Source organism: Stegastes partitus, unplaced genomic scaffold, assembly GCF_000690725.1.
Source record: "Stegastes partitus isolate 25-593 unplaced genomic scaffold, Stegastes_partitus-1.0.2 Scaffold3684, whole genome shotgun sequence".
NCBI lineage: Eukaryota > Metazoa > Chordata > Actinopteri > Pomacentridae > Stegastes > Stegastes partitus.
Window position 1 is genome coordinate 14,935 of NW_007581415.1, and position 22,424 is coordinate 37,358.

At 41.5% G+C, this 22,424-nt stretch overlaps 1 protein-coding gene across 1 annotated transcript; it reads left to right on the plus strand.

The window, feature by feature from the left end:
• The first annotated feature begins 1,929 nt into the window (after positions 1 to 1,929).
• On the plus strand, positions 1,930 to 20,547 carry mcf2b (MCF.2 cell line derived transforming sequence b). The gene is made up of 26 exons (XM_008306522.1): positions 1,930 to 1,980; positions 4,820 to 4,954; positions 5,156 to 5,272; positions 5,540 to 5,689; positions 5,839 to 5,963; positions 6,101 to 6,215; positions 6,295 to 6,414; positions 7,273 to 7,464; positions 8,578 to 8,769; positions 8,845 to 9,025; positions 9,503 to 9,591; positions 9,839 to 9,939; positions 10,174 to 10,240; positions 10,414 to 10,529; positions 10,637 to 10,706; positions 10,801 to 10,893; positions 11,052 to 11,144; positions 12,120 to 12,245; positions 12,504 to 12,719; positions 12,975 to 13,067; positions 13,161 to 13,239; positions 15,457 to 15,502; positions 17,878 to 17,975; positions 18,992 to 19,104; positions 20,076 to 20,188; positions 20,329 to 20,547. Exons 1-26 carry the CDS (start codon positions 1,930 to 1,932, stop codon positions 20,408 to 20,410), a joined length of 2,973 nt encoding a protein of 990 aa, XP_008304744.1. The 3' UTR covers positions 20,411 to 20,547.
• Positions 20,548 to 22,424: the final 1,877 nt, after the last annotated feature.

A 22,424-nucleotide genomic window follows, 5' to 3' on the forward strand; every position in this document is an offset into this window, starting at 1 on the left:
AACAAAATAAAAATAGCAGTAATTTGACATAAGTGAAAAAGGATGAGAAAAGGTCTCGGGAACAAAACTTGACTTTCACTGAACTGCGCTTAATCTAAACACCTGACTGCTGGTGAAAAGAAAAAGGCACAGATTCTTCACCTACTCTATGTACATAATCCACATTGTCTTAAACACAAAAAGATGATAAATAAACATCATCCAAAACAAAGGACAACAGATTCAAAGACGATACAAATTATGTTTACTGGATTCTTTTGACATCTGAGTCTCTTTCACTGTCTCCTTTAGCCAAACTCTGAGAAAAAGCTGCATGTTTAAGCAAAATTGATTACACCAACACAGGCTCACATTCAAACACAGCCTAATGACCTGCTTATTTTAAATAATGTTGCCAAAAATGTACCAAATACCAACAATCCTACTGTTTATATGTTCATTTTAACCACAAAGACGCACTCTCGACGCAAATAGATCCACCCTGTTTTTGAAAACACCAGCACGTGCTGACGGGAATAAACACCAGAGGAGGACTGAGAGGTTTTATTTAGGCCGAGTTAAGGCACTGAGCCTTTTAAAGGCAAACACTTGAGGCCAAACACACCAATAATGATGCAGTGAGTGTCTTGGTGAGGAGCATCGGCTGAATGGCGAAAACAACTCATTCAATAATTCATGGACTACGACAGAATGAAAAGGGGTGCGATAATGCGCAGCCACAAAATGATGAGACAAATGTTTTGAAGTACAAACAAGACAAAACTACGCGAGATGGGATAAAACAATACATTATGGAGAAGAAATAGAAAAAGAACAGAGAACTGCCTCGGGGCTCCAGACCCCCAGGGGCCCTAAAAAACCAGGTTCATTGTACATTTAATGACTTTTGATGATTTAAAGTGTGTAATAACAATAAAAAAACAACACAAGGTTAAGCATTAAAAGTAGTTTCAACATTGGTGGGTCCTGCATTGAAACCAGGTGGATCTGATGTGTTGAAGGCTGGAGTCAAATCTGTTTTTTAGTTTGTGCTCATGATGTGACATATGATGTTACAAAACTCACAATGTGGGAATTTTTCTCTGGTGAGTGATCAGTAAATTTTTATCTTATCTTATTTCCTGATGTTTAGTTAAGGTTAAAAGTTTAATTAAAGTTGTGTTTAATCACATAGAGCCACTGGTCTGGACCCAGGTTTACTGTAGTCTGCTGTCTGCTGAGTGTCCCTGTGTGGCTGTCTGGTCTCAGTCTGTCTTGTTGAGACCTTGCAGGTCACAAGGTCATGTTCTCAACAGTGTAGACTATTTTTGACCAAAGGCCCTTTAATATGTTAATCTGGCCATGTCTGCTGCTGGTGTCAAAAGGTGAACCACAGGTGACTCAAAGTCTCCTGAGTTTAAAGCGCCATCTAGTGGAGCGAGTGGAATATTTCAATACAATACAATACAATCTTCCCTTTTTTATTTCTCAGTCTAATGTCTTATTGTAATTAAACAAAAACGCAAAAAAAGAACAAAAAATAGCCATTTTCGACTTCAGAGACTTGAAAAAATTTCATTCATATTTAAGAGTTTTATTCTTGCGCATTCCTTGGTATCAGTAAAATAAATGACTCAATCATCGATTAGCCAGATTTTAATTTTAATAATGATAGGGTAGATTTTCCGTGCATCTGTGCAGCAGCCAACTTGTTCTGGCTTTGACGTCAGGTAGGTGAAACACACCCCACCATCCTGGTCCAGAGTGCGTCTGCTGAGGTGCGCACTCAGCGCGCCGCTCGGCCCACCCGGACACTGCAGTGGAGGTTACCGTGCCATCGCTGCGGCTCCTCGCTCGCTCCCGAGAACCGCGTCCCGCTGCACACTTTCCCGGGCCCGGGGAGAACAGGGCAAAAAAAAAACCCAAACCACTGCGCAGAACAAGGAAGCCATGGCCGAGTCCAACCCGCTGCGGGGCTTCCCCCGCCTGCGCCGGGCCGCGGTAAGCTCCGCCGAGAGGTGGGGAGGTGGGAGGCTTCAAACGGGGCGGCGAGGATACTGCAGCAGAGAGAGGAGAGAGCTGTCTGAAGTGTGTTCTGTACTGCGACACACGGGCTGGGGATGTGTTCTCAGTGCAGAGCAAACTGCATTAGATATTAGAGACGCCTGTCGGTGAGGAGACTGATCAGATTCAGATGCTCGTTCAGTGTTGAGTCTGTGTCGGACAGGCCAATGACAAATGTGCGTTTATGTGTGTGCGTTTGTTTGTCTGGACTGCAGGTGCAGAACAGTAACGGCTCTGACGCTGCAGCATATAAATGTGGAATGTGTTCAAGTTGTGCAGCTCTATGGGACAGAGAGTTGATGTACACAAATCTGAGTGCAGTTGTGGAATGCAGATGCGCCTACAAGTCTTCAGTTACATGCATCATGGCTGCTATATGAGAGAATGTAAACCTGGTGCATCATTATGTACAAAAGTCTGCTGTAGAAGGATGAGCAGAGGAGGAATCTGTGTATATGGTCTCAAGTCATCAGTGTTTGGTTTAAAGGTACAGCAGGTACTACTGGAGAAAGTTCTTTTGGAACTGCCAGCAAATAGCCTCGCAGCTTTGTTTCTGAGTGTAGATAACTAATTTAACAGCCTCGCAGTGAGTGAAAAGGCAATCACATCCTTGAGCTTTTGCATGTTTCATCAGATAAAACATTAGAGTGGATGAGAATGTGAAACGAGTGCACGGAAAACCACAGTTATCATAAACCTCCTCTTGCTGGCTTATCAGCTGATATGGACCAGATAAGATGTAAAACTCTCCCTCATGGTCAGTGATTCTGCAGGCCACATGATCTGTGCAAACACGGTGAGTTCAAAGGAAATTTTGGAGTGGACAGTTTGGGGGAGAAAGGGGACGAGACAAGGATAAAGGATGGCAAGGTGGTGAAGAAAAAGAGAGAACACTTAATGTCTAATTACTATTCAGTCTTGTGTTATCGTCTTTCCAAGCTGGACGTAGTAAGACGATCCATGCACAGTTTACGGTACAAGGAAGGAAATGTGAGGTCATGCAGGGGGATGACAGCTGATAACCCAAGGGAGAAGAGTGACAAAGGAGCAGAGGAGGAGACTCTCAGACGTGCTGAAGTGCTGTTAAGGCTAAAACACTTCCCAGACTGACACTGAAGGATGCTGATGCTGTGTTGAGCTTTGCTGGACTTCACAGTGAACAGCATTCAGCTGTCAGTGCCTCTGACTGATTGGTTGATTCCTCTCAGTCCTTCATTCTGTGGTCTTCTGACACCCAGGGATGTGGTGAAGGATAAATAGACCGATATAAATAATGTCCCTAATTGCAGTCTATCAAACATGTTCCTGAATCCCTGTAAGTCAGAGCTGCTTTGGTTTAGATTTCTGAATAAGACTGATTTACACTTCAGGTGAAACCAATTATAAACCATCTTGTGGTAGTTAATCAAACTGGTCCAAAGCAGTAAACTGCCAGCAATCAACCTGAAATGAGAAGCAGGAACAGGGTCTTTTCACATGCTTGTGATGTGTCACAATAGGAAATATACTGGTGTGTGTTTTTAGCTTTGGTTTTGTGCATGCTGGCTCAATGTCATGACTTACAGGGCCTATAAAAGTGCTTTACTACGGTCACTTGAGACTAATTCATTGCATCAGAGTGCAATGAATGTGTCTCATGAATGTGTCCACCTTTATTGTTTCAATATAGAATCATGGTGAATTTATTTTTGGCTTTTTTTGGACAAGAATTTACCAAAAAGCATTCACGTGAAAGTGAAAACACCTTTGTACAAAGACAAGTGGGGCTAGAGGTCACACAATCAGGAGAAAATAGAGATCATCTGAATGCAGTGAATGTCTCTCAATGATTGTAGTATAAAGACACCTGTACCTGTCCAGTCCAGTCCAGTCACTGGTGAATCAAAACTCTTGGCTATAACTACACAATGAAGACAAAGGAAGACTCCAAGCAACTCTGTGAAAAGGTGACTGAAGAGCATAAATTGGGGTGGATACATGAAACTTTCCAAGTCACTGAATATCCCTTAGAGTCCAGTTTAATCCATCATTAAGTAATAGCACAAATATGGCACATTCTTAAATGCACTTAGAGCAGGCCGTCTTCAAAAACGGAGTGACCTTGCAAAAAAAGAGATTAGTGAGGGAGACACCTATGACTCCTCTGAATGAGTTACAAACTTTGGTGGCTGGGATGGGAGAGACTGTGCATATAATAACTGTTGCCTGTTCTTCACCAATCAAAGCTTTATGTGAGAGTGGCAAAAGAGCCACTGTTGAAGAAAGCTCATAATAAATCTTGACGAGAGTTCACCAGAAGCCATATATAGGGCTCTGAAGACATCTGGAAGGAGGTTATTTGGTCTTGACGATATGTTTAGACACCAAGCATTTACAGACACAATGTCCCCACTGTGAAGCATGGCGGTGGCAGCATCATAATGTAGGAATGAATCTTGGCATTTTATACATACATTTTATATTCTTAATTCATGGCCTTTCCTTTGTAGAAATATGCTTCTACTTTGACATGAATTAGTCTTTTTTTGTAAATTGTTGGGAGTGAATACTTTCTATAGGTACTGTGCTTGTATCCTTTAATAGTATTAAGGCATAATTAATGCTAAGGGTAAAACTTGTGGATTTTCAACTATGATACTGTGACATGAAAACGGTTTGGTGAAGCTTTTAAAAACCATACTTGCACATTGGATGAGTGTGTGTGATGTTGGTGGCTTCCTTGAAAGATTTGTTGAGTAAAGGATTAAAATGATATCTCTGTTTTGTCTTTTTTCAGACCTCATTTCCTGGTAATCTACACTTGGTGTTGGTGCTCCGCCCCACCAGCTTGTTAGGCTCTGCCCCCAGTCCGTCCTCAAGCACTGACCTGGGCTTTCGCTTCAGCCAGGATGACTTCCTGTTAAAGATGCCGGTGAGAGGAGTTTTAAAAACTGAGAATTATGAGAGAGGAGGATTTTATTTTATTTTATTTCTTCCACTGTAAACATTGCAAACAACAATGTTACTGCTGAGATGCTGCATGTTTTCTTAAAACAGTACATTTTGTCACCTGTCAAAATGTCAGACGCTGCACAACAAAGGCCAGATGCCTCTTGGTTTCTACATTTTGTAGGTGGTGATGCTGCGTTCAGTTGGCGACCTGCTGCGCTACATCGATGAAAACCACTTGACATCCGACTTCACTGCAAAAGTGGAGTATTGCCAGAGTGACTGGATCGTCCTCCGCACGGTATGCACTTCAGATGCTACCTAATCCACTTAAGCATGGTGCATTCCTGTTCGTATGAAAAGTTAGATTAAAGCTCTTTGGATCTGAAAATGAAATGACACCAGAACAACTAGCAATACAGCTAGACTTAGACCAGATGTAATATCCCAATGTCTTTATAGAAGGACCCTTTGTTCCAGATCTTTTTTTTAGTTCTTGTATTTAATAATCTGGCTGCTCACTATCTGTTCATGTGTCTTTTTTGGCTGAACATGTTTGTGTCTGCAGGCCATTGAGACCTTTGCAGTGACCGTGAAGGAGATCGCCCAGCTGCTGCAGGGCTTTGGATCAGAGCTGTCTGAGACCGAGCTACCAGATGAAGCTAATGCCATTGAATTCCTGCTGCACTCACACACCCACCGATACCGACAGATGAAGGTTGCTGCTCGCTCCCCGCTCTTCCCTCCGTCTCTTTCTCACTTTCCACCTCTGTATCTGACAGTTTCTGTGCTTAATCTCTCAGATTCTTCCATTCACGTTGGCCGTGGGTGGTTTTTTTCATTTTCCTTTTGTCGCTGTTTTGCCAGGACGACATCCGCAGTGTGCTAAAGGAAGGACGTCTGCTGTCGTCCAACTTGGAAACTGTCAAGGCCTCTAAGAGAGACATAGAGGAGGAGAGGGAGATACAATCAGACATGGACACTGTGCAGAGGTGCAGTACCAGTTCTTTTAGAGGGTTTACAACAGATAATCTCAGTTTGATTCTCACTTTTTCATGTTGTTAAACCTTTATTTTGGCAGATTCCTTGTTTTGAAGTCTCTCTTCCATGTGGGCATGTGTGTTTTTAGGCTCCTGTCCCAGCTCAGAGACATGGAGGAGGCGTTTGATGGCTTCTTTGAGAAACATCACCTGAAGCTGCAGCAGTACCTCCAGCTGCTGCACTACGAAATTAGTTTCCAGCAGGTGTGATGCTTGCCGTCTCTCTGCAAGTACTGACTCAAAATTACACTGTTGTGGTGAGTAACTGTGTGTTTGTGTGCAGATGGAGGAGGTGCTGGAGCGGCTCTCTGCCCAGGAGAAGGGTATTGCCTCTTTGGGAACCACAGTGGTTCAGACAGAACAGCTACTTAGAGACCTGGAGATGCTGGACAAACATGCCGAGGTCACAAACAGACACGTACAACAACATGCACATGACTGAAGTTTGGGATATAATTTGAAGAAAGCAGACGAAAATGTGTTAACAAAATGCTGCTTTGTGTTTAATGGATATTCTAACATTCATGATGGAGTAGTTTTAAATTAAAGGTATAAAAGCGCTAGAAACAGCAGAATATCACAATATCCCTCTTAGACCAACTGTTATACCACAATATTATATAAGATAGTTTAACTGCTTCACTCTTATCGTGTTACTGGCTCTCAAAACTAAAACCTGTAGGTCCTCTACAGCTTGTTGCTTCCTGGATTAAGACTTTGTCTTTAGTTTCTCCTCTTTTTACCTTTTGATCCTTGGCCTTAGTACTGATAAGGACCAACATGTTATTTGGGGGTTTTAACTTGATGATTCTACTCTGACCATCTGTTGTTGCGACTAACTTTTAAAACTGTAGGTCTGTTTGCAGTCAAGGACATCTTCCCCTCCAGATTTCATATTGTGTAGAAATTCTGATGGTTTAATGGGCAGTCTAGTGGCAAGCAGGCTCTTTAAAAGCAGTAATTTTTGCCATTATCTTTCAAAAATTCCACAACAACCTTTCAGTATATTGTTATTTAAATCGTCTGAAAGAAAACTACCAAACTACATTTCTGCACCTTCTCTTGCTTTCATACGCTGATTTTAGAAAATGTAACATGTGACAGAAGACTTTCAGTCTGGTTATTCTGGTTATTTTCTTGCACGATCAAATCAGTTAAAACACATTAAATCAAATTTGACATAAACCACAAGATCAAATGTGATAAAACATTGGGAAAACTCACTTTGGAAACAAGTATTTTATGTCTTGGTGTGAATCAGGAGGAGATGGCTCGTGCCCAGGTGGTGATCCTGCACGGCCACCAGTTGGCTGCCAACCACCACTACGCTCTGGCACTCATCATCCAGCGCTGCAACGAGCTGCGACATCTCTGTGATGTCATCACCACTGCCATTCGCACCAAGCGGGCCTCGCTCACTCGAACACGAGACCTGCTGCTCCGCCTCGAAGAGGTAAAGCACCTCAAGCACATTCTGAAAGACTTACATGCAAACAAAAACAAAAAAAGCATTGATGTTTATGTATTATTCTTTTAGTGACTGTTTACCCTGCGTATCTTCCTGCTTTACTTTTCCACCACTATGTTCCAGTAGTTATTTTTATTTGTACATCCAGTGTCACAAACCAGAAATAGAACTAAAGAGCTTTACAGTCTGTACAGCATGTAAAACTTTCTTTCCTTAAATACTCAATTCTGATTAGAAAGTGCTCAAAAGTATTCCAGTTGTAGAAGGTGACTAAGTACATTTACTCAAGTACTGTGCATATGTACAATTTTAAAGTACTTATACGTTACTTGAGTATCTCTATTTTGTGGCCTCTGACATCTTACACAGTGTTGTATTTCAGACGTCTATGAGTTGTTAACAGCTCCACCAGGTGGTGCTTTTTTCCCCCTCTAAACTTCTCACATGATTAAATCTCAATAAATGTTGAAATGATCCAGTAGCTCACAAAAAAATCAAAAATTACAGAAACAGATTTGTGCATCAGATTAAAAAAGAAAAAAAAAAGCCTTTTCTTCTTTCCTCCTCCATTAATCAACACACAACATCTCAGATTTATCTTATTTATGAAACTACATAAAAATAGTTCAGACTAACGCCACCTGCAGCAGCTAAAACAATAAGATGCTTCTGACAAACTGATGCTTCACTATTAATATTCTAATGTGGGCAGATATAATGATACATCCGTCAGATGGCCCAAACCAGGGCATTTACTTTAATCCTTTAACTACAGTTTGCTGTTGATACATAGGCTCTTTAGTAGGATTTTTCATGCAGGACTTTTAATTTGAATGGAGTATTTTTATACTCCTGAAATAGTAATTTTACTGAAGTAAAACACTCGGCAGTGGCTTGTTTTTAGGTTAAAATGCAAGGGTTTTTAGTTGCAATAGACACTAAACACAGGCGTTGCTTTGTCTGTGCATCAAGACAATTGTTTTTCTTTTGTTCATTATCTAACAGAAAATCTGTATTCTGTTTCTGAAAACATAAACTGACTCAGCACTTGTATATTTGTGTTCACTTCTGTTGTGTCTTTGCCCTTTGCGTGTTCAGGCCCTTCGGTGGTGTGACGAAGGCGCCTATCTGCTGGCGAGTCAGATGGTGGACAAGTTCCAAACCAGAGAAGGAGCTCAGGAGGCGCTGCAGTACCTGAGCTGCCACCAGGAGAGGGCGCCGTCCGCACTGAAAAACAGCCAGGACACCCTGAGCCTGGAGTTTGAAGCCATACTCACCCCACAGCTGCAGGTGGCCCACTGATACTGACACAAACACACAAATGACTCACAACCCCACCTGTGTTTACACTCCGTGCCTCTCTAGTCCCAGGTCTCCATGGTAACAGAGAAGCTGAACTCGATGCAGTCCATGATCAGGAACAGAGAGCAGTGTTTGAGGAAGCTGGCAGATATGCAGGTCCGACCCATACAGCTGGTGGCGCCTCGGCCAGAGCCGGACCAGACCTCAATGCGCTGCAAGTCACCCCTCTTCTCCCCCAAACATGGTACAGCTCCCTTCAGCAGCCCCCCTACTCACACACTGATCCTCTGCTTCAAGGACGTAAATCGGAAGCAGCTCCCAGTGCATCTTATTTAAGGCATCTATCACGAGACACTAGTAGCAGAAACCATGGGGAATTCTGGAGACTGGAGATTCTGTCCACTAGAAGGATGTTATTAGCAGTTATCTCTCACCTGCAGTCCCCCCTTATTGCATTTGACACTTCACAAATTACATGTAATAAGGATTACATAATTAGAATAAAAAAAAATAACAACAATAGTCAACCCAGATTGCATTTTAAAAAAATATAAACAACGTTATAGCTACAATGTCGAGGATTACTTGATTTTTCAAATATAGCAATTTTCATTATGTGACTAGAAAGAAGCCAGCTCTGCATGTATTTTACTGTCTTTTGCCAGTATTTCCTCTTTGCTCTGTCGTCACTATTTTTATTTGTGCATGATATTTCCGGCAGGTGTTGACTTTAATGTCTTAAACTCCAAGTTTTCTTTCGACCTGCTTCCTGGCAAGAGAGCCGCAAGGAGGAACAACAGCCAACGCAAGGTGTGTGTATGCATGTTTTTTTTTGTTTTTCTTTTTAACACTCATACGATAAAGAACTTTGGCCCAACTGTGTTTTCCTTAGAGACCTTTTTAAATATGTCTCATACATGTGAGAGTGTGTTTTCTTCTTGTCCTTCCACGTTTCCATCCAATCCTACAATCACTACATGTATCTAATTGCATTTTGTAGTTTACTGCTCACAGTAAAACGACCAACCTGTCAGGCTTGTTTGATGTATTTTGCCAGATCGAGGTGATGCATGATTACCAAGGCAACCGCAGCTGTCTGTATGGCTCCACAACTGAAACTGATTCAGAGGCCGAGGACAATCCAGAGCAGGTCACACGGTATGCAATCTTTCACCTGTCAGACCAGGTCCCTGACCTCAAACTTGACCTGTGACTCCAATCTGGCGCTGCTTGTGTTCAGTCTGCAGCTGCATGTGTGCAACAAATAGCTCAGTTCAATGATCATCAAGTACGTCGCTCTGGAGAAAAGTGTGTCCAAATGAATGTATCACGTTGTATATTTACTTCCCATGTACATTTCGTCTATTTATCTCTAATCTTCTCTCTTTCTAGCCATGTCATGAAGGAGCTGATAGCTACAGAGAGGATCTATGTGGACGAATTGCTCTCTGTCCTTCTGGTGAGTTTATCTTGGACTGTTTTAAGGGGATTATGCCATTTTCCAGATAGTTTACATTGCAGAGCAACAGCATGTTAAGACAGAGGGAACACACTGTGAGTTGTAATTTTGTGTTTCTTGTGTTTCACACTTGTTCTCCTCACCTCACCTCGCTTCATTTCCACACTCATCAGGGCTACAGGGCAGAAATGGAGGACCCCTCCGTTTCCAATCTTCTTCCTTCAGCCCTGCGGTGCCAGAAGGACGTTCTGTTCGGCAACATGCCAGAGATTTACCAGTTCCACAGCAGGCGAGCCATGCACACATACTGAGCTCACAAGCTGTCCCTGAGTTGTCCTGTCGTCTTTTCATGCTAATCCAATTTCTTTTCATTTTCTTCTTGGATTCTTCATTCAGGATCTTTCTCCAAGATCTGCAGGGTTGCCTGGAGACACCAGAGAGGGTGGGGGCCTGCTTCCTGCAACGGGTGAGGAAGCATCATGAGAAACACAAGGAGGACTTTATGTGGGGTGATACAACATTACGTATTTAACTGTCCATTTGTGTATGTGTGCGAGCAGAAGGAGAAGTTCCAGGTGTATGAACGTTACTGCCAAAACAAGCCTCGCTCTGAGTTGCTATGGAGACAGTGCGCTGATTCGCCCTTCTTTCAGGTAGTTGCATATATTTAACAGGATGCACTTCTCGTCTCATTTTGTATTTATGGTATGTTATCAGAATCATGTATTATTTTCCAGTTTTGCCTTGTGCGTTTCAGTCTGCATAATTAAAAAAAATAATAAAAAAATTTAATCTCTCTGTCCCTCTGCAGGAGTGCCAGAAGAAGCTGGACCACAAGTTGGGTCTGGACTCATACCTGCTGAAACCAGTCCAGCGCCTCACCAAGTACCAGCTATTACTCAAGGTGTTGTACATTTGAGCCAATGTAATGATGGAGAGTCCTCCAGAAATATGGGTCACATGAAAACATGAATAAAGAAAAAGGCTTTGTTTTTTGTCTCCATCATAAAGGCAGCTGAGATTAAATATTCATCATTTCAGGAAATACATATGCACATACAGTGTATATTACAGTATATATTTGCAAGTTGATTCATAGGAAAACACAAAGGCCAAAAAACAAGAACATTTTGCTGCATCGATGCAAAGTGTGTGAGACATTGAGAGGTTTTTGTGAAGCATACTGCTACAAAATGCTTCAGAGATGTGCATCTTTGCCACAAAAATCACTTGCATGTTAGTCAATTCTATATACAGATAGTGCAAATCGTATCAGTTTAGTGGCACAAAAAAGGGATTTTTTTTTAACAAAATGGCTGCTAAATTTACCACATATTACATTGCATGATAAACTCACTGAACTCCTCTTGACTAAAGGTACTCAGGATAAAGTATGTTTCATGAGTGAGTATTTGAGTTGAACTTTGGACTGAAGCACAGAAAGTGAGAATATAATATTATACTTACTCGCTGTTCGTGGCCTGACCTCTGCCAGTGGCTCTGCTTTTGTATGGAATCTGATTATTATAACAGTAGATATAAGTCATCTGCAGAGTTCCGCCTGTATAGTAATTGATTTAGTTTGAAAAGGAAATATATTGACAGCGAGATGAGACAAACAGCCAAGGCAGTTATTACATTAGAAAAGCATAAACACTGAGAAGCAGACAAATAAGGAGACTTGTGTGGACACGTGAATCATTTTAAATGGGCACAGAGACAAATTGACAATAACAGGTAGATTCCATTTATCTAATTTACAGAGCTGCAGACAGGCAGTGATTTAAATTTACACGCAGACATGTGGACATCGAGGCAGACTGGATTAGATAAAGTTACAGCCACTGACATGTCATCCTTTGTGTCTGTCCTTGCTCAGGAGCTTTTGAAGCACTGTGTGGAGGAACATTACCGCTGTGAGCTCCGGGAGGCTCTGGACTCCATGTTGGAGCTGCTGAAGTCTGTCAACGACTCAATGCATCAGATAGCCATCACAGGATATCAGGTACCAGCTCAAATCAACAAATAAGCAGACAATCACATCACTGGATGCCAGATTTTTGACATTATCTTATTATAGCGAGTGTTTCCTACTAATCTCAATTAAATATAGTGTGTTGAATGCTGCTGCTGATTTGAGTATGTTAATTATACAGGAGTATAAAGTGATAATGTTCTCAGTTTGCAGGTTGTTGGCTGGTGGGGATGGTTCATGGGTTCATGTGGGGTTCTGTCTTGTGATCCGTCCGTCCGTCTGTCTCAGGGTGATCTCGGCCAGCTGGGCCGTGTGGTGATGCAGGGGGGCTTCAGCGTGTGGATAAGCCATAAAAGAGCAGCAGTGCGGATGAAGGAGCTGGCCAGATTCAAACCCATGCAGAGACATCTCTTTCTCTACGAGCACGCGCTGCTCTTCTGCAAGCGCAGGGACGAGGACAACCATGACCGGACGCCGTTCTACAGCTTCAAATCCTGCCTCAGAGTAACAATACATTATTTATCCCTGTTATCAGGCACCCCAAGCTGCATCCAATTCAGCCACTACACAATCAATTCTCCCATCATGAAGCTTAGAATAAGGACTTTTGGAGGCTGCAGCTTTGGGTATCACTGAGTTGTGGTGCCTATTATTTGTGCATGTAACCTTTGGTTGCAGTTTATAATGAAAATGACAATACAGACTTAATAATCATGGCAGGTTACAGTGAAATGGGATGACTTCTCTCACTTTCTATAGATGACTGCAGTGGGAATCACAGAAACTGTGAAAGGAGATGTGAAGAAATTTGAAATCTGGTACAGCGGCAGGGAAGTGGTGTACATAGTTCAGGTATTTAATCTTTTCTATTATATGTGTAGTTGACCAGACTTTCAGTGTGTTATAATCTGTTCTGTACTTATGTGTGTGTGTTTTTCTGTCAAGGCTCCTACAGTGGAGGTCAAAGTCGCCTGGCTGACGGAGATTCGAAAAATTCTCACCAACCAGCAGAGACTACGTCAAGGTTTCTATCACTGCTGTGGTTCACACTTGGGACCTCTCTGTTTCCTGTTTTTCTTTAAAATGTCTGATTTCATTTTGTCCAACTTGGATTCAGCTCCGATTTGAAAGAGGTAATACAGAGCTGTAGATCTGTAACTACTTTCAGTGTAAGCTTAACCTCTTCACTGTATATATTTTCCAGCAGAGCAGTCTTTTCTGATTTCCCAAAGTCTTTGTATAAAATGCATAGACCGTATATAAAAGATGGATGTAGCCTCCAGGTCTGAAAAGTGCAAATGGCTTAAGCCTGCATTCTTTTGAACAGCCAGGAACGGGGCGACTCCTCTGGTTGTAAAAAGAAGTATAATTGTATAGAAGTCTATTCGAAAATGACTCTATTTCTCACTTTATTTTCTACCTAAGTAAGTATTTTCCATTTGAGTTTATAGTCTCATTAGCTAGTTTCAAGTCTTGTTCAACACTAAATGGTGTTCAATTAATAATTTATAGTCCTATTTAGGGTAAAACAGACAATAAAGCATGATGTGCTTAAGTTCGGTTTCAAAAAATTCAGTTGAGTTCGCTGAATTCCAAACTCAAGGCTTCAAAATGGGCGACATCAAAGTGGCTACATTTATATTTTACACTGAACAAAAATATAAACGCCCCATGTCAAATATAAGAGTTTTATGAACATTTGGGTTACGCAATATATAGAGAAACTCAAAATATATTTTTAGTAATTACTGATCTTCATATCCGCATTGATAACATCATGGTATGGCCATTTGTAGCGGATTGACAGTCCTTTGAACATGATAGGGGTCAGGTTGAGGAATCTGATTTTTCAGTATCTTGTGTGTCCGTCAGCTGCGTCTCTCAGAGCAACACATCTTCTTCGCATGGAGTTGATCAGATTGTCTATGGTGGCCTGTGGAATGTTATTCCATTCCTCCTGGAGTGCCACACAGAGCTGACCCACATTGCCTGGAACTGGAACACGGTCCACGCCTATCCAGAACATCCCAAAGATGCTCTATTAGGGACATGTCTGGCAAATATGCAGGCCGGTCCAAAACTTCAGTGTCCTCTGTTTGAAGGAATTCCATGCAGATGAGGGCAACATGAGGTCAGGCATTGTCATGTTGAAAGGTGATGTCATGCTGGCGCACAAACGGCACAACAATTGGGGTGAGAATCTCGTCCCAATATCTTTGTGCATTCAGGTTCCCTTCAATGAAGTGCAATGGTGTTCTATGCCCGTATGTGATGCCTGACCACACCATAATGCCACCACCTCCATGGGCAACCCTGGGCAAAACATTTGCATCTGCAAACCGTTCACCCACGCGTCACCAGACACACTGTCTTCCATCTGCACGATACAACTGGAACCTGGATTCATCCGTGAACATCACTCTTCTCCAGCGTGCCAAGGGCCATCGGACGTGTGCATTCGCCCATGCGAGTCGGTTCCTACGCCGGACAGCAGTGAGATCCAGACCACGGTGAGGGCGCCGAGCATGCAAGTTGGCTTCTCGTAGATGGTTACGGATAGTCTGAGGTGTGATGCGTCTGTTGTGCAGACCAATAGTCTCATCAGCTGTGTGTGTCGCTGGTCTTAGCCGATCCTGCAGATGGACGAGCCGGATGTGGCGATCTTGTGCTGGAGTGGTCACACGTGGCCGACGAGGATGAGGTCGATTTGCAGTCATGCCAGTCTGTTGGAAACAAACTCTTAATCGGCCTATGGTCCGATAATGGACACTGAGTCGTGCAGCTACTGCTCTGGTGGACATTCCTGCATCCAACATGCCAATAGCACGCTCCCGCATAACTTGCGACATCTGAGGCATTATGACTTGTGACAAAATCTGACATTTTGGGGTGGCCTTTTATTGTCCCCAGTCCAAGGATTGTCCAGCTGTTGCTCATTTTGTCTGATCACCCACTGGACATGCCCTACCCATGCACTGAGTAAAAAAACAACTCACTGAGTAATGCTCACTGACAGCAAGTTGGATTTAAAATTATACACAAATCAAGAGAAATATGGCTTTTGTACAATAAAATGTCAGCAAATGCTCATTTACAGTTGTTAACTCCACATGGCAACAATATTTGACATGGGGCGTTTATATTTTTGTTCAGTGTATATACAGTTGTTTGGAAAAAGTTGCTTGCATACTTCCATTCCCTCAAATTTAACCCATGCCTCTATGTCATCACCTTTTCTCAGATGAGGCTCCTTCTCTTCCACTTTCAGACAACCCTCTCTCTGACAGGTGATTCTCTCTGCATGATTTCCTTTCATCTAAGGGCACAAAAAACCAAACGTTTACATCAGAACTGTTTCTTGTGTATAATTTTAAGACGATCCACAAATGCTAATTAATTTTTTTTTCTCAAGTAGCGTGGTCTTCATAGTTTGCTTGTTTCAAACGTCTAACGCTGCTAAGTTAACGATGGCTTTCCTACTGTTAGCGTTACATCAGTACCTTTTGTGCAGTGAGAATGGGTCTTCTTACCTTAAATCTTTCAATTCACATTTGAATTCTTTATATGAGAATGATGGTTCATCTTCTGAAATAATTTGTCCATCAGTTGACACCTCAGTTACGCCCACATGCCAGCAGATCTTGTTATTTTTGTTATATTTAACAAATCATCACAATTGTCTCTTCACAGGATATTGAAATGAGTGTGCATGTGTCTGCGTATGTATTAGCATCTTCGTCATTACCCTTGAGAACTGGCATTCATGGGTGACTTACCAAATCCTGCAGATGGCACAACATTGTCCTTGGCGCTGAAATTTCAAGCTGCTGAGTTTCAGCACCATGGAGGGTGTCATGCATTGATTTTAGACCCAAACTTCTGTAACAGTTTTTCCTGCTGGTTTATAATTCCATGCAATAGCTACATACATTCATCTTCCCAGTGTAACAGTCAGCGATTTGGTTGCTTAAAGTCATATTGACCACGATTGAGAGCTGTTGCATCAACACTGTGTCAAACTGCTTGAACAGTCCCTAAGCTTGTTGGACAATTGTGTTAATGATCCTGGGGAGCATCGCAGTGAGCTGATCGTACATGTTTCTTTAGAGATTTTCTTATACCTTACAGTTGTTGCTCTGTTGCTTGTTAAGTCATTGGAGGTACTAGTTCTCCAGGATGGTGTCAATGGTAGAGTGTGACAGGGTGTTGGTGTTTGCGTGTTTGTGGAGTTGTTGTAGGAGATGACAGTGGTCTGTTTACTGGTAGCATGTGAGCATGTTGTGAATTTGATTAATCAATGAGTCTTGTGAGCATCACGATACCTAACTTGCTGTCGATTCACTATGCAGGGAACACACGGGTGCTTTTTCTTTTTATCAACAGATTCCATGAAAAGATCAAAACCAACAATGTTTCGATGGCTAAAGCCCGATGTATTGATTATTGATCTGTGGAACGGACCTCCATTGTCCGAAACACATCAGTGAGCCACGCAGTTGCAAAAATCTTTCATTACCATTGTCATACAGGCACTAAATGTCCGAAAATAGTCCCCAACAAATGCTATTATAGATTGGCTTGAAACGTTAGTGTGCAACTGTTAGGAAGTAACAGAGCAGTGTCGAAAAATTCAACTGTTTGTCAGTGAACTATTGATAGAAGTTCCCACACAGCCTGCTATTGGCATCAGTGCCCTAACACATTTGAACTTTTTCTATGGCACTTATCTAGATTGTTTTCTCCTGACTAGATCCTTGCTTGTGTTGTATCTGCCCTCAGATGTACGTCGCTTTGGATAAAAGCGTCTGTTAAATGAAACTGTTGAATTGTAGAATTGTAAAGATCTTCAGTAAGAACCAGCGAATTTGGAAATGACAAAGTATTGAGAGATTAACTTACAATGTTGGTTTGAATCTTAACATGGGATTTGTTGACAATAGTAAATAATATCAACCTTTTCTTTACAGTAAATACATTCATACAGACTCACAATTCAGTTTTCAGAGTATGTGATCATGAGTTAACCATGATCGGCTTGTGGGACTTTTTTAATCTTACTAATGATTGCCTCTTCTTGAATGGTTTGTGGACATAATATTGTGTAGGTCACATAGTATTTGTTAGTAATTAAAGTGTTTCTGCTTTATGTAGTAGATGGGTAGGCTTCAGCACAATCAGACTTCTCCCATGATTGCCATCATTTTCTATTTCATCGGACTAAATAGGACAAACTCCACCCATCTACTACCTAAAACAGGTTTAACTACACTGTAGATTATTTTCAAATGCTCTTTAATCATGTCCTGGTATGTGTGTGTGGAATATTTTTTAAACAACATGATGTTTTCATATATTGCAGCGATCTCTGATGCAAATGATTCGCGTTACAACCTCAAACGTGCTTTGGAAATGAGACGCTGAAATATATGCGACCGTGAACTGAAGGGAATGCTGTATTATTTTACAGAATGTGGATGAGGTATGAGCTCGTTTTTGTGACACTGTGGATGTTGTTGTTGTTGTTGTTGTTCGTTTTTTTTTTTTGTTTGTTTTGCTCGTGTCTTGTTCCCATGGTGATGCGGTTTAGTGCATCAGAGATGTGTGTGTCGTGGGGCGGAGCGTCGGTGGGAGGCTGCTCAGCGTGTCTCCCTGTTCCTCACAGCTCCTCGACAACAAGCCACTCCCACAGGATGAAAGGGGAGGAGTCACTGTACACTAGCCCCGCCCACTCAGACCCTGTGGTTCATTCACCACGGCGCAGTGAGTTGTTGAGCCAAATTCAAAGTGGAACACACAGTCACGAATACACACTCTTTTTTTATTTTCTGAGATTTCATGAAAGATTTACTGGTTACAGGACTTAAAATTCTTCAGCAGTGTACTAGAATCTGGCTACAGTTGAGGATGGTCCCTTTATTTGAAGAGTTTACAGACTTTTTTTGTGGTAACAGTGTCCCAGCTCATGTCAGTCTCATTTATTTGTCTTTTTACTTTACTTAAATTCAAAAATATCTAATCCTGAGTCCACAGAAGACATTGTTGTGTTTTTTTGTTTTAACTGATCGCCAAGAAAGCCATATTGGATATTCTTTGTGCTGTGTATTCTTTATTCTTTTGCTTGGACTTGGATACAATTGCCTGACTGCACTTTTTCCTGTCGTTTAGACTTTTAAAGTTAACATGAGGATTCGCGTTTAGAGATGATTAGATTTGGTGTTCTTGTCTGTCTGGAACAGGCTGCGAAATGCCCCCCAGCTATCATCAATCTGAATTGTAGCCTGCAACTTGCTAGGCTATTTTTAATACCAGAGTATCTTCCATTCATGTTTCCTTCTCTACAGTCTTTCTCCAAATCCCCAAACATATTACAAGAACAGGAATTTTCTTGCCCTGTGTATAACATATTCCTGAAAAACTGCTACTTTTTGCTGTTATAAACACTCGGTTTTTGATTGGGCTCGACCAGATCTTAAGTGATGTGTTTTAACTTTTAACTTCAACTTTAGATTGTCCTCAGGGGGAAATATGTCTGGCACCTAGGTGAAAATATAAACCTCCCACAGAGGTAAACCTAAGATACACAAACATAGTAACAAATGAAAATGTATGTAAAAAACAAGTGTGAAACCCTACATCATAGACTATACAGGAAAGGTAATGACAGACAGTAGCTTGTTAAAAAGAATTTGGTATCTTTTACAGCATATAGACATAGATCTTCAGTGAAAAGTGTACCATGTTAGTTGTCTTTCATCTCAGCTGTCTGTCGCCTGCAGGTTGGCCTGTTCCTGCTCACTCAGTGGCGATCTGTGAAGGCCTGGAGGACTGGGGCGCTACAGACCTCTCCACCTTATCAGACTCAGATGACGAGGATCAGCCTGCTCCACTGGTGAGATTTTGTTACTGTCACATGTAATATTGGACTTTTTTTTTTTTTTTTTTGCTGTGTCAAGGAAAATCCATGACCACCAGGTCTTGCAACTCTACCAGCTACTAACTGACTGCAACAACTCACCTCCTGATGTGTCGCCTCACCAATCGGGCTTTAGAGTTCTCATGAATTACCAGTTGTACACCAATAACTGTCAGTTCACTAGACAGAAACCCAAATACATCTAGAATAAGGGCTATTTATCACTTTCCATTGTGTTTTCAACAATAAGTTCCTTACTGTTCCAATACATGCCAACTTTCTTGTGATTTTTATTTCCGTCCTCCTTAATTATTCTCCTCCTTTTGCAGCCTCCTGCTAGATAATTCCCACCTCCTGACATTTGTCAGCCAGTCAATAGTACTAAAGACCAACATGTGACTGTGACAAAGCATTTATCACAGGATTTTTGTTGCAGTACTGTGTCATGACCAATATCTTAAGGGGGTTTTACCTAATCCTAAGGTCAATTCAGTTCAGTTCATTTTAAACCATATAGTGCCTATTCAACATGAGTCAACTCAGGACATTTCACATATTAAAGTCATGACTTTACAATATTATATGACAGAGGAAATTCCCAAAAAAATCAGTGATTCCCTTTGAGCAAGCACTTGGAAGTGGTGGAAAGAAAAAAACTCCCTTTAGGGGAAAGAAAGCTCCAGGAGAACCAGGCTCAAGGAAGACAGCTGTCTGTCTTGACCGGTTGAGATGAGGGGAAAGGGAAAAAAAAAAAGGATATTGAAGACAAATAATTCACAAGAGGACTATAAACACAGGGGAGGGGGTACTAGTATAATTGGTAAAAAAGAAAAATACCAGTCAACAGTGGGAATTGTATCTGAATCTGTTGGGAGACATAGATTTAGGATTGTTGTGCAAATGGAAGTGTTGAAATGCACAGTTTTAATGATGTTTCTTCTGTTCAGGTGGCCGGCAGGTACAGAGTCATGGTGGAGAGCAGCATGGCCAGCACTGACGACATCATCTTCAACTGTGGTGATGTCATCCAGCTTCTGCATGAGGAATCGTCAGGAATGTGGTAACTTAGACCACATATTTCAGAAATAGTGATTACACCCAATTTAAATTCAAATATAAACAAGTGTGAAAATGAGAATATTAAGTGAAGATATCTTAAAGACTCTTTGTGCATCTGTTTTGTATTTTGTGTGATTACAGGATGGTGAGGAATATAAGTCGTGGCGAAGAAGGCCGCGTCCTACCCGAAGACCTGCACAGGATTCTGGGAGAAACCTGCTGAGAACCAATCAGAACGGACGATAGATGACACAGTGTTCATGATGTGTGTCTCGTCTTCTCCTGTGTTTGTCGCTTATTTGACTCACTTTATGCCTCAATACCTTCCACACACAGACTCATATATTCCATCAGCTTCCGGACCAACCCAAGGCAAGCATCAGACTTCACCGAGACGTTCATCAGTCAGTCTGAAGCACAACATCAGCCACATATGGGACTTTGCTCTTCAAACTACTGTGACAGTTTCACTTCAAAAGGCTGTAAACTACAGAATGGACCTCAGAAGACTCTTAACAGAAAGCACATACAAGCCATCGTCTGATCTGTCTTTTTTTGGCAGTAATACAGTAAATCAGTTGGACTGAAGATGTTGAAAAGGGGCTTTTATTTCATACCTACAGAGTGGACTTTTTGTTTAAGACTGGAAGTTGTATGATTTCTATTTTCTTATGAGATATCACAGAGATCATTGGTATGCCTGTTAACATATCATTACTGTTCATGTGCCAAACAGCTAAGCTAACCATTGCAGCAGCAGCTTCTTCTTGTGTAAATCCAATATGTTATCGTAAATAGCTTTAACGTGTGGTGTCATTGTTTCGAATTTAGCTAAACTTGCCTTTTGCTACAGCAGCCAGCTACATCGCTAGAGGATATGTACTTGAGGTATGCAGAAATTGCCACCTCTTTGTGGCAAAAGTGAACCATCATTATCTGTGAATCACAGTTTCATGATACACAAAAGGCAAAGAGAAGAAAAGCAATGACAACTTGGAAATATGGCTTTGAGTATTGCAATTCATAGTAACTGCAGTGAGTTGATTTTGCTCAGAGGTGATTGCGAGGGTGGTAGTGGGTTAAAAAAAAAAAAATCATTACATACCCTCTTTAGGTTTTTTTTTTTTATAGCTGGCATTTCGACATGTCACAGCAGGAATGCTACAGGAGTAATTGCATTATTGTGCATTAAAGGCAGCCAGTGGAGTTTTTGACTGTTAGTAACCCTGTGGAGTAGTTTTTCCTTGTAGGTCCCCATTTAGTTGTCTCTTGCACATGTGCAATACACAGTCCTGCCAATGGGTTTACACTACTCTGTAGACCTATATGTGGATATGAGCAGTGTGCCAAGAAAATCAGGAAACAAGACTTTGCTTGTAATCATGGACATAAACAATGCTGTGCGTTCACAAACGCTCTATGATGAATGTTTGATTGACCTTCAGGATACATATGATGTATTTTGTGAGCAACACTTGAATGTAAACACAACTTTCATTTGTTTACAAGAAATTCCCCTCAGGGCACTTTCAATGACCAAATTTTATTCTGTTAAGCCAAAATTTTACATCCCAGGTATTGTGCGTTGAGACATGCTGGACTTTAGCATAAAAGAGCCAGTTTTGATGGTGTAAGCTGCTTCTCCTGCTATGACAAGTCAAAATGTTTTCTGTATAAAGCTGTGGTAAGGATCGTTCCTACAGTGTTGGTCAGTTCCTCCAGATGAACTGTGTGAGTTTGCTGAAACCTACGCTGGCTGTTGTAGCTTCTTGTTGTAGCTCACTTGTTATTTAACTTCAAAAGTGATTTCATTTCTGTTACAGTTGCTGCTATTTATGGTGATAACGTGTTGTTCTTGTTGAGCTTTGATTGATGGATGAAAATTCTGTGACTTTGTCCATCAAACAAATCTTTGTCCTCCCCTGCTGCACCTGCAGTTAGCACTATTATTAACGTGACGAGATAAGGTTTATTTTGGTTTGTTTGCCGCTCTGCATGGACAGATCTCTGCACACGTCTAACGCTTTATTTCTGCCTGCGTTGCTATTTTTGCACCAACAGGGTAACTATGCTCAGTGTTGGGTTATAGTGCTAAGTAGAGTAATGTAGAGTTGCTATTGCCAACTGATCAGTTACAGTTACATTGTGGATTACTTCATTAGTTGTTAATACAAAATTCGGGAGAGTTGAATTGAATCACAAGAGAAAATTTACATTTGTTTCAAACTGCCTTGTGT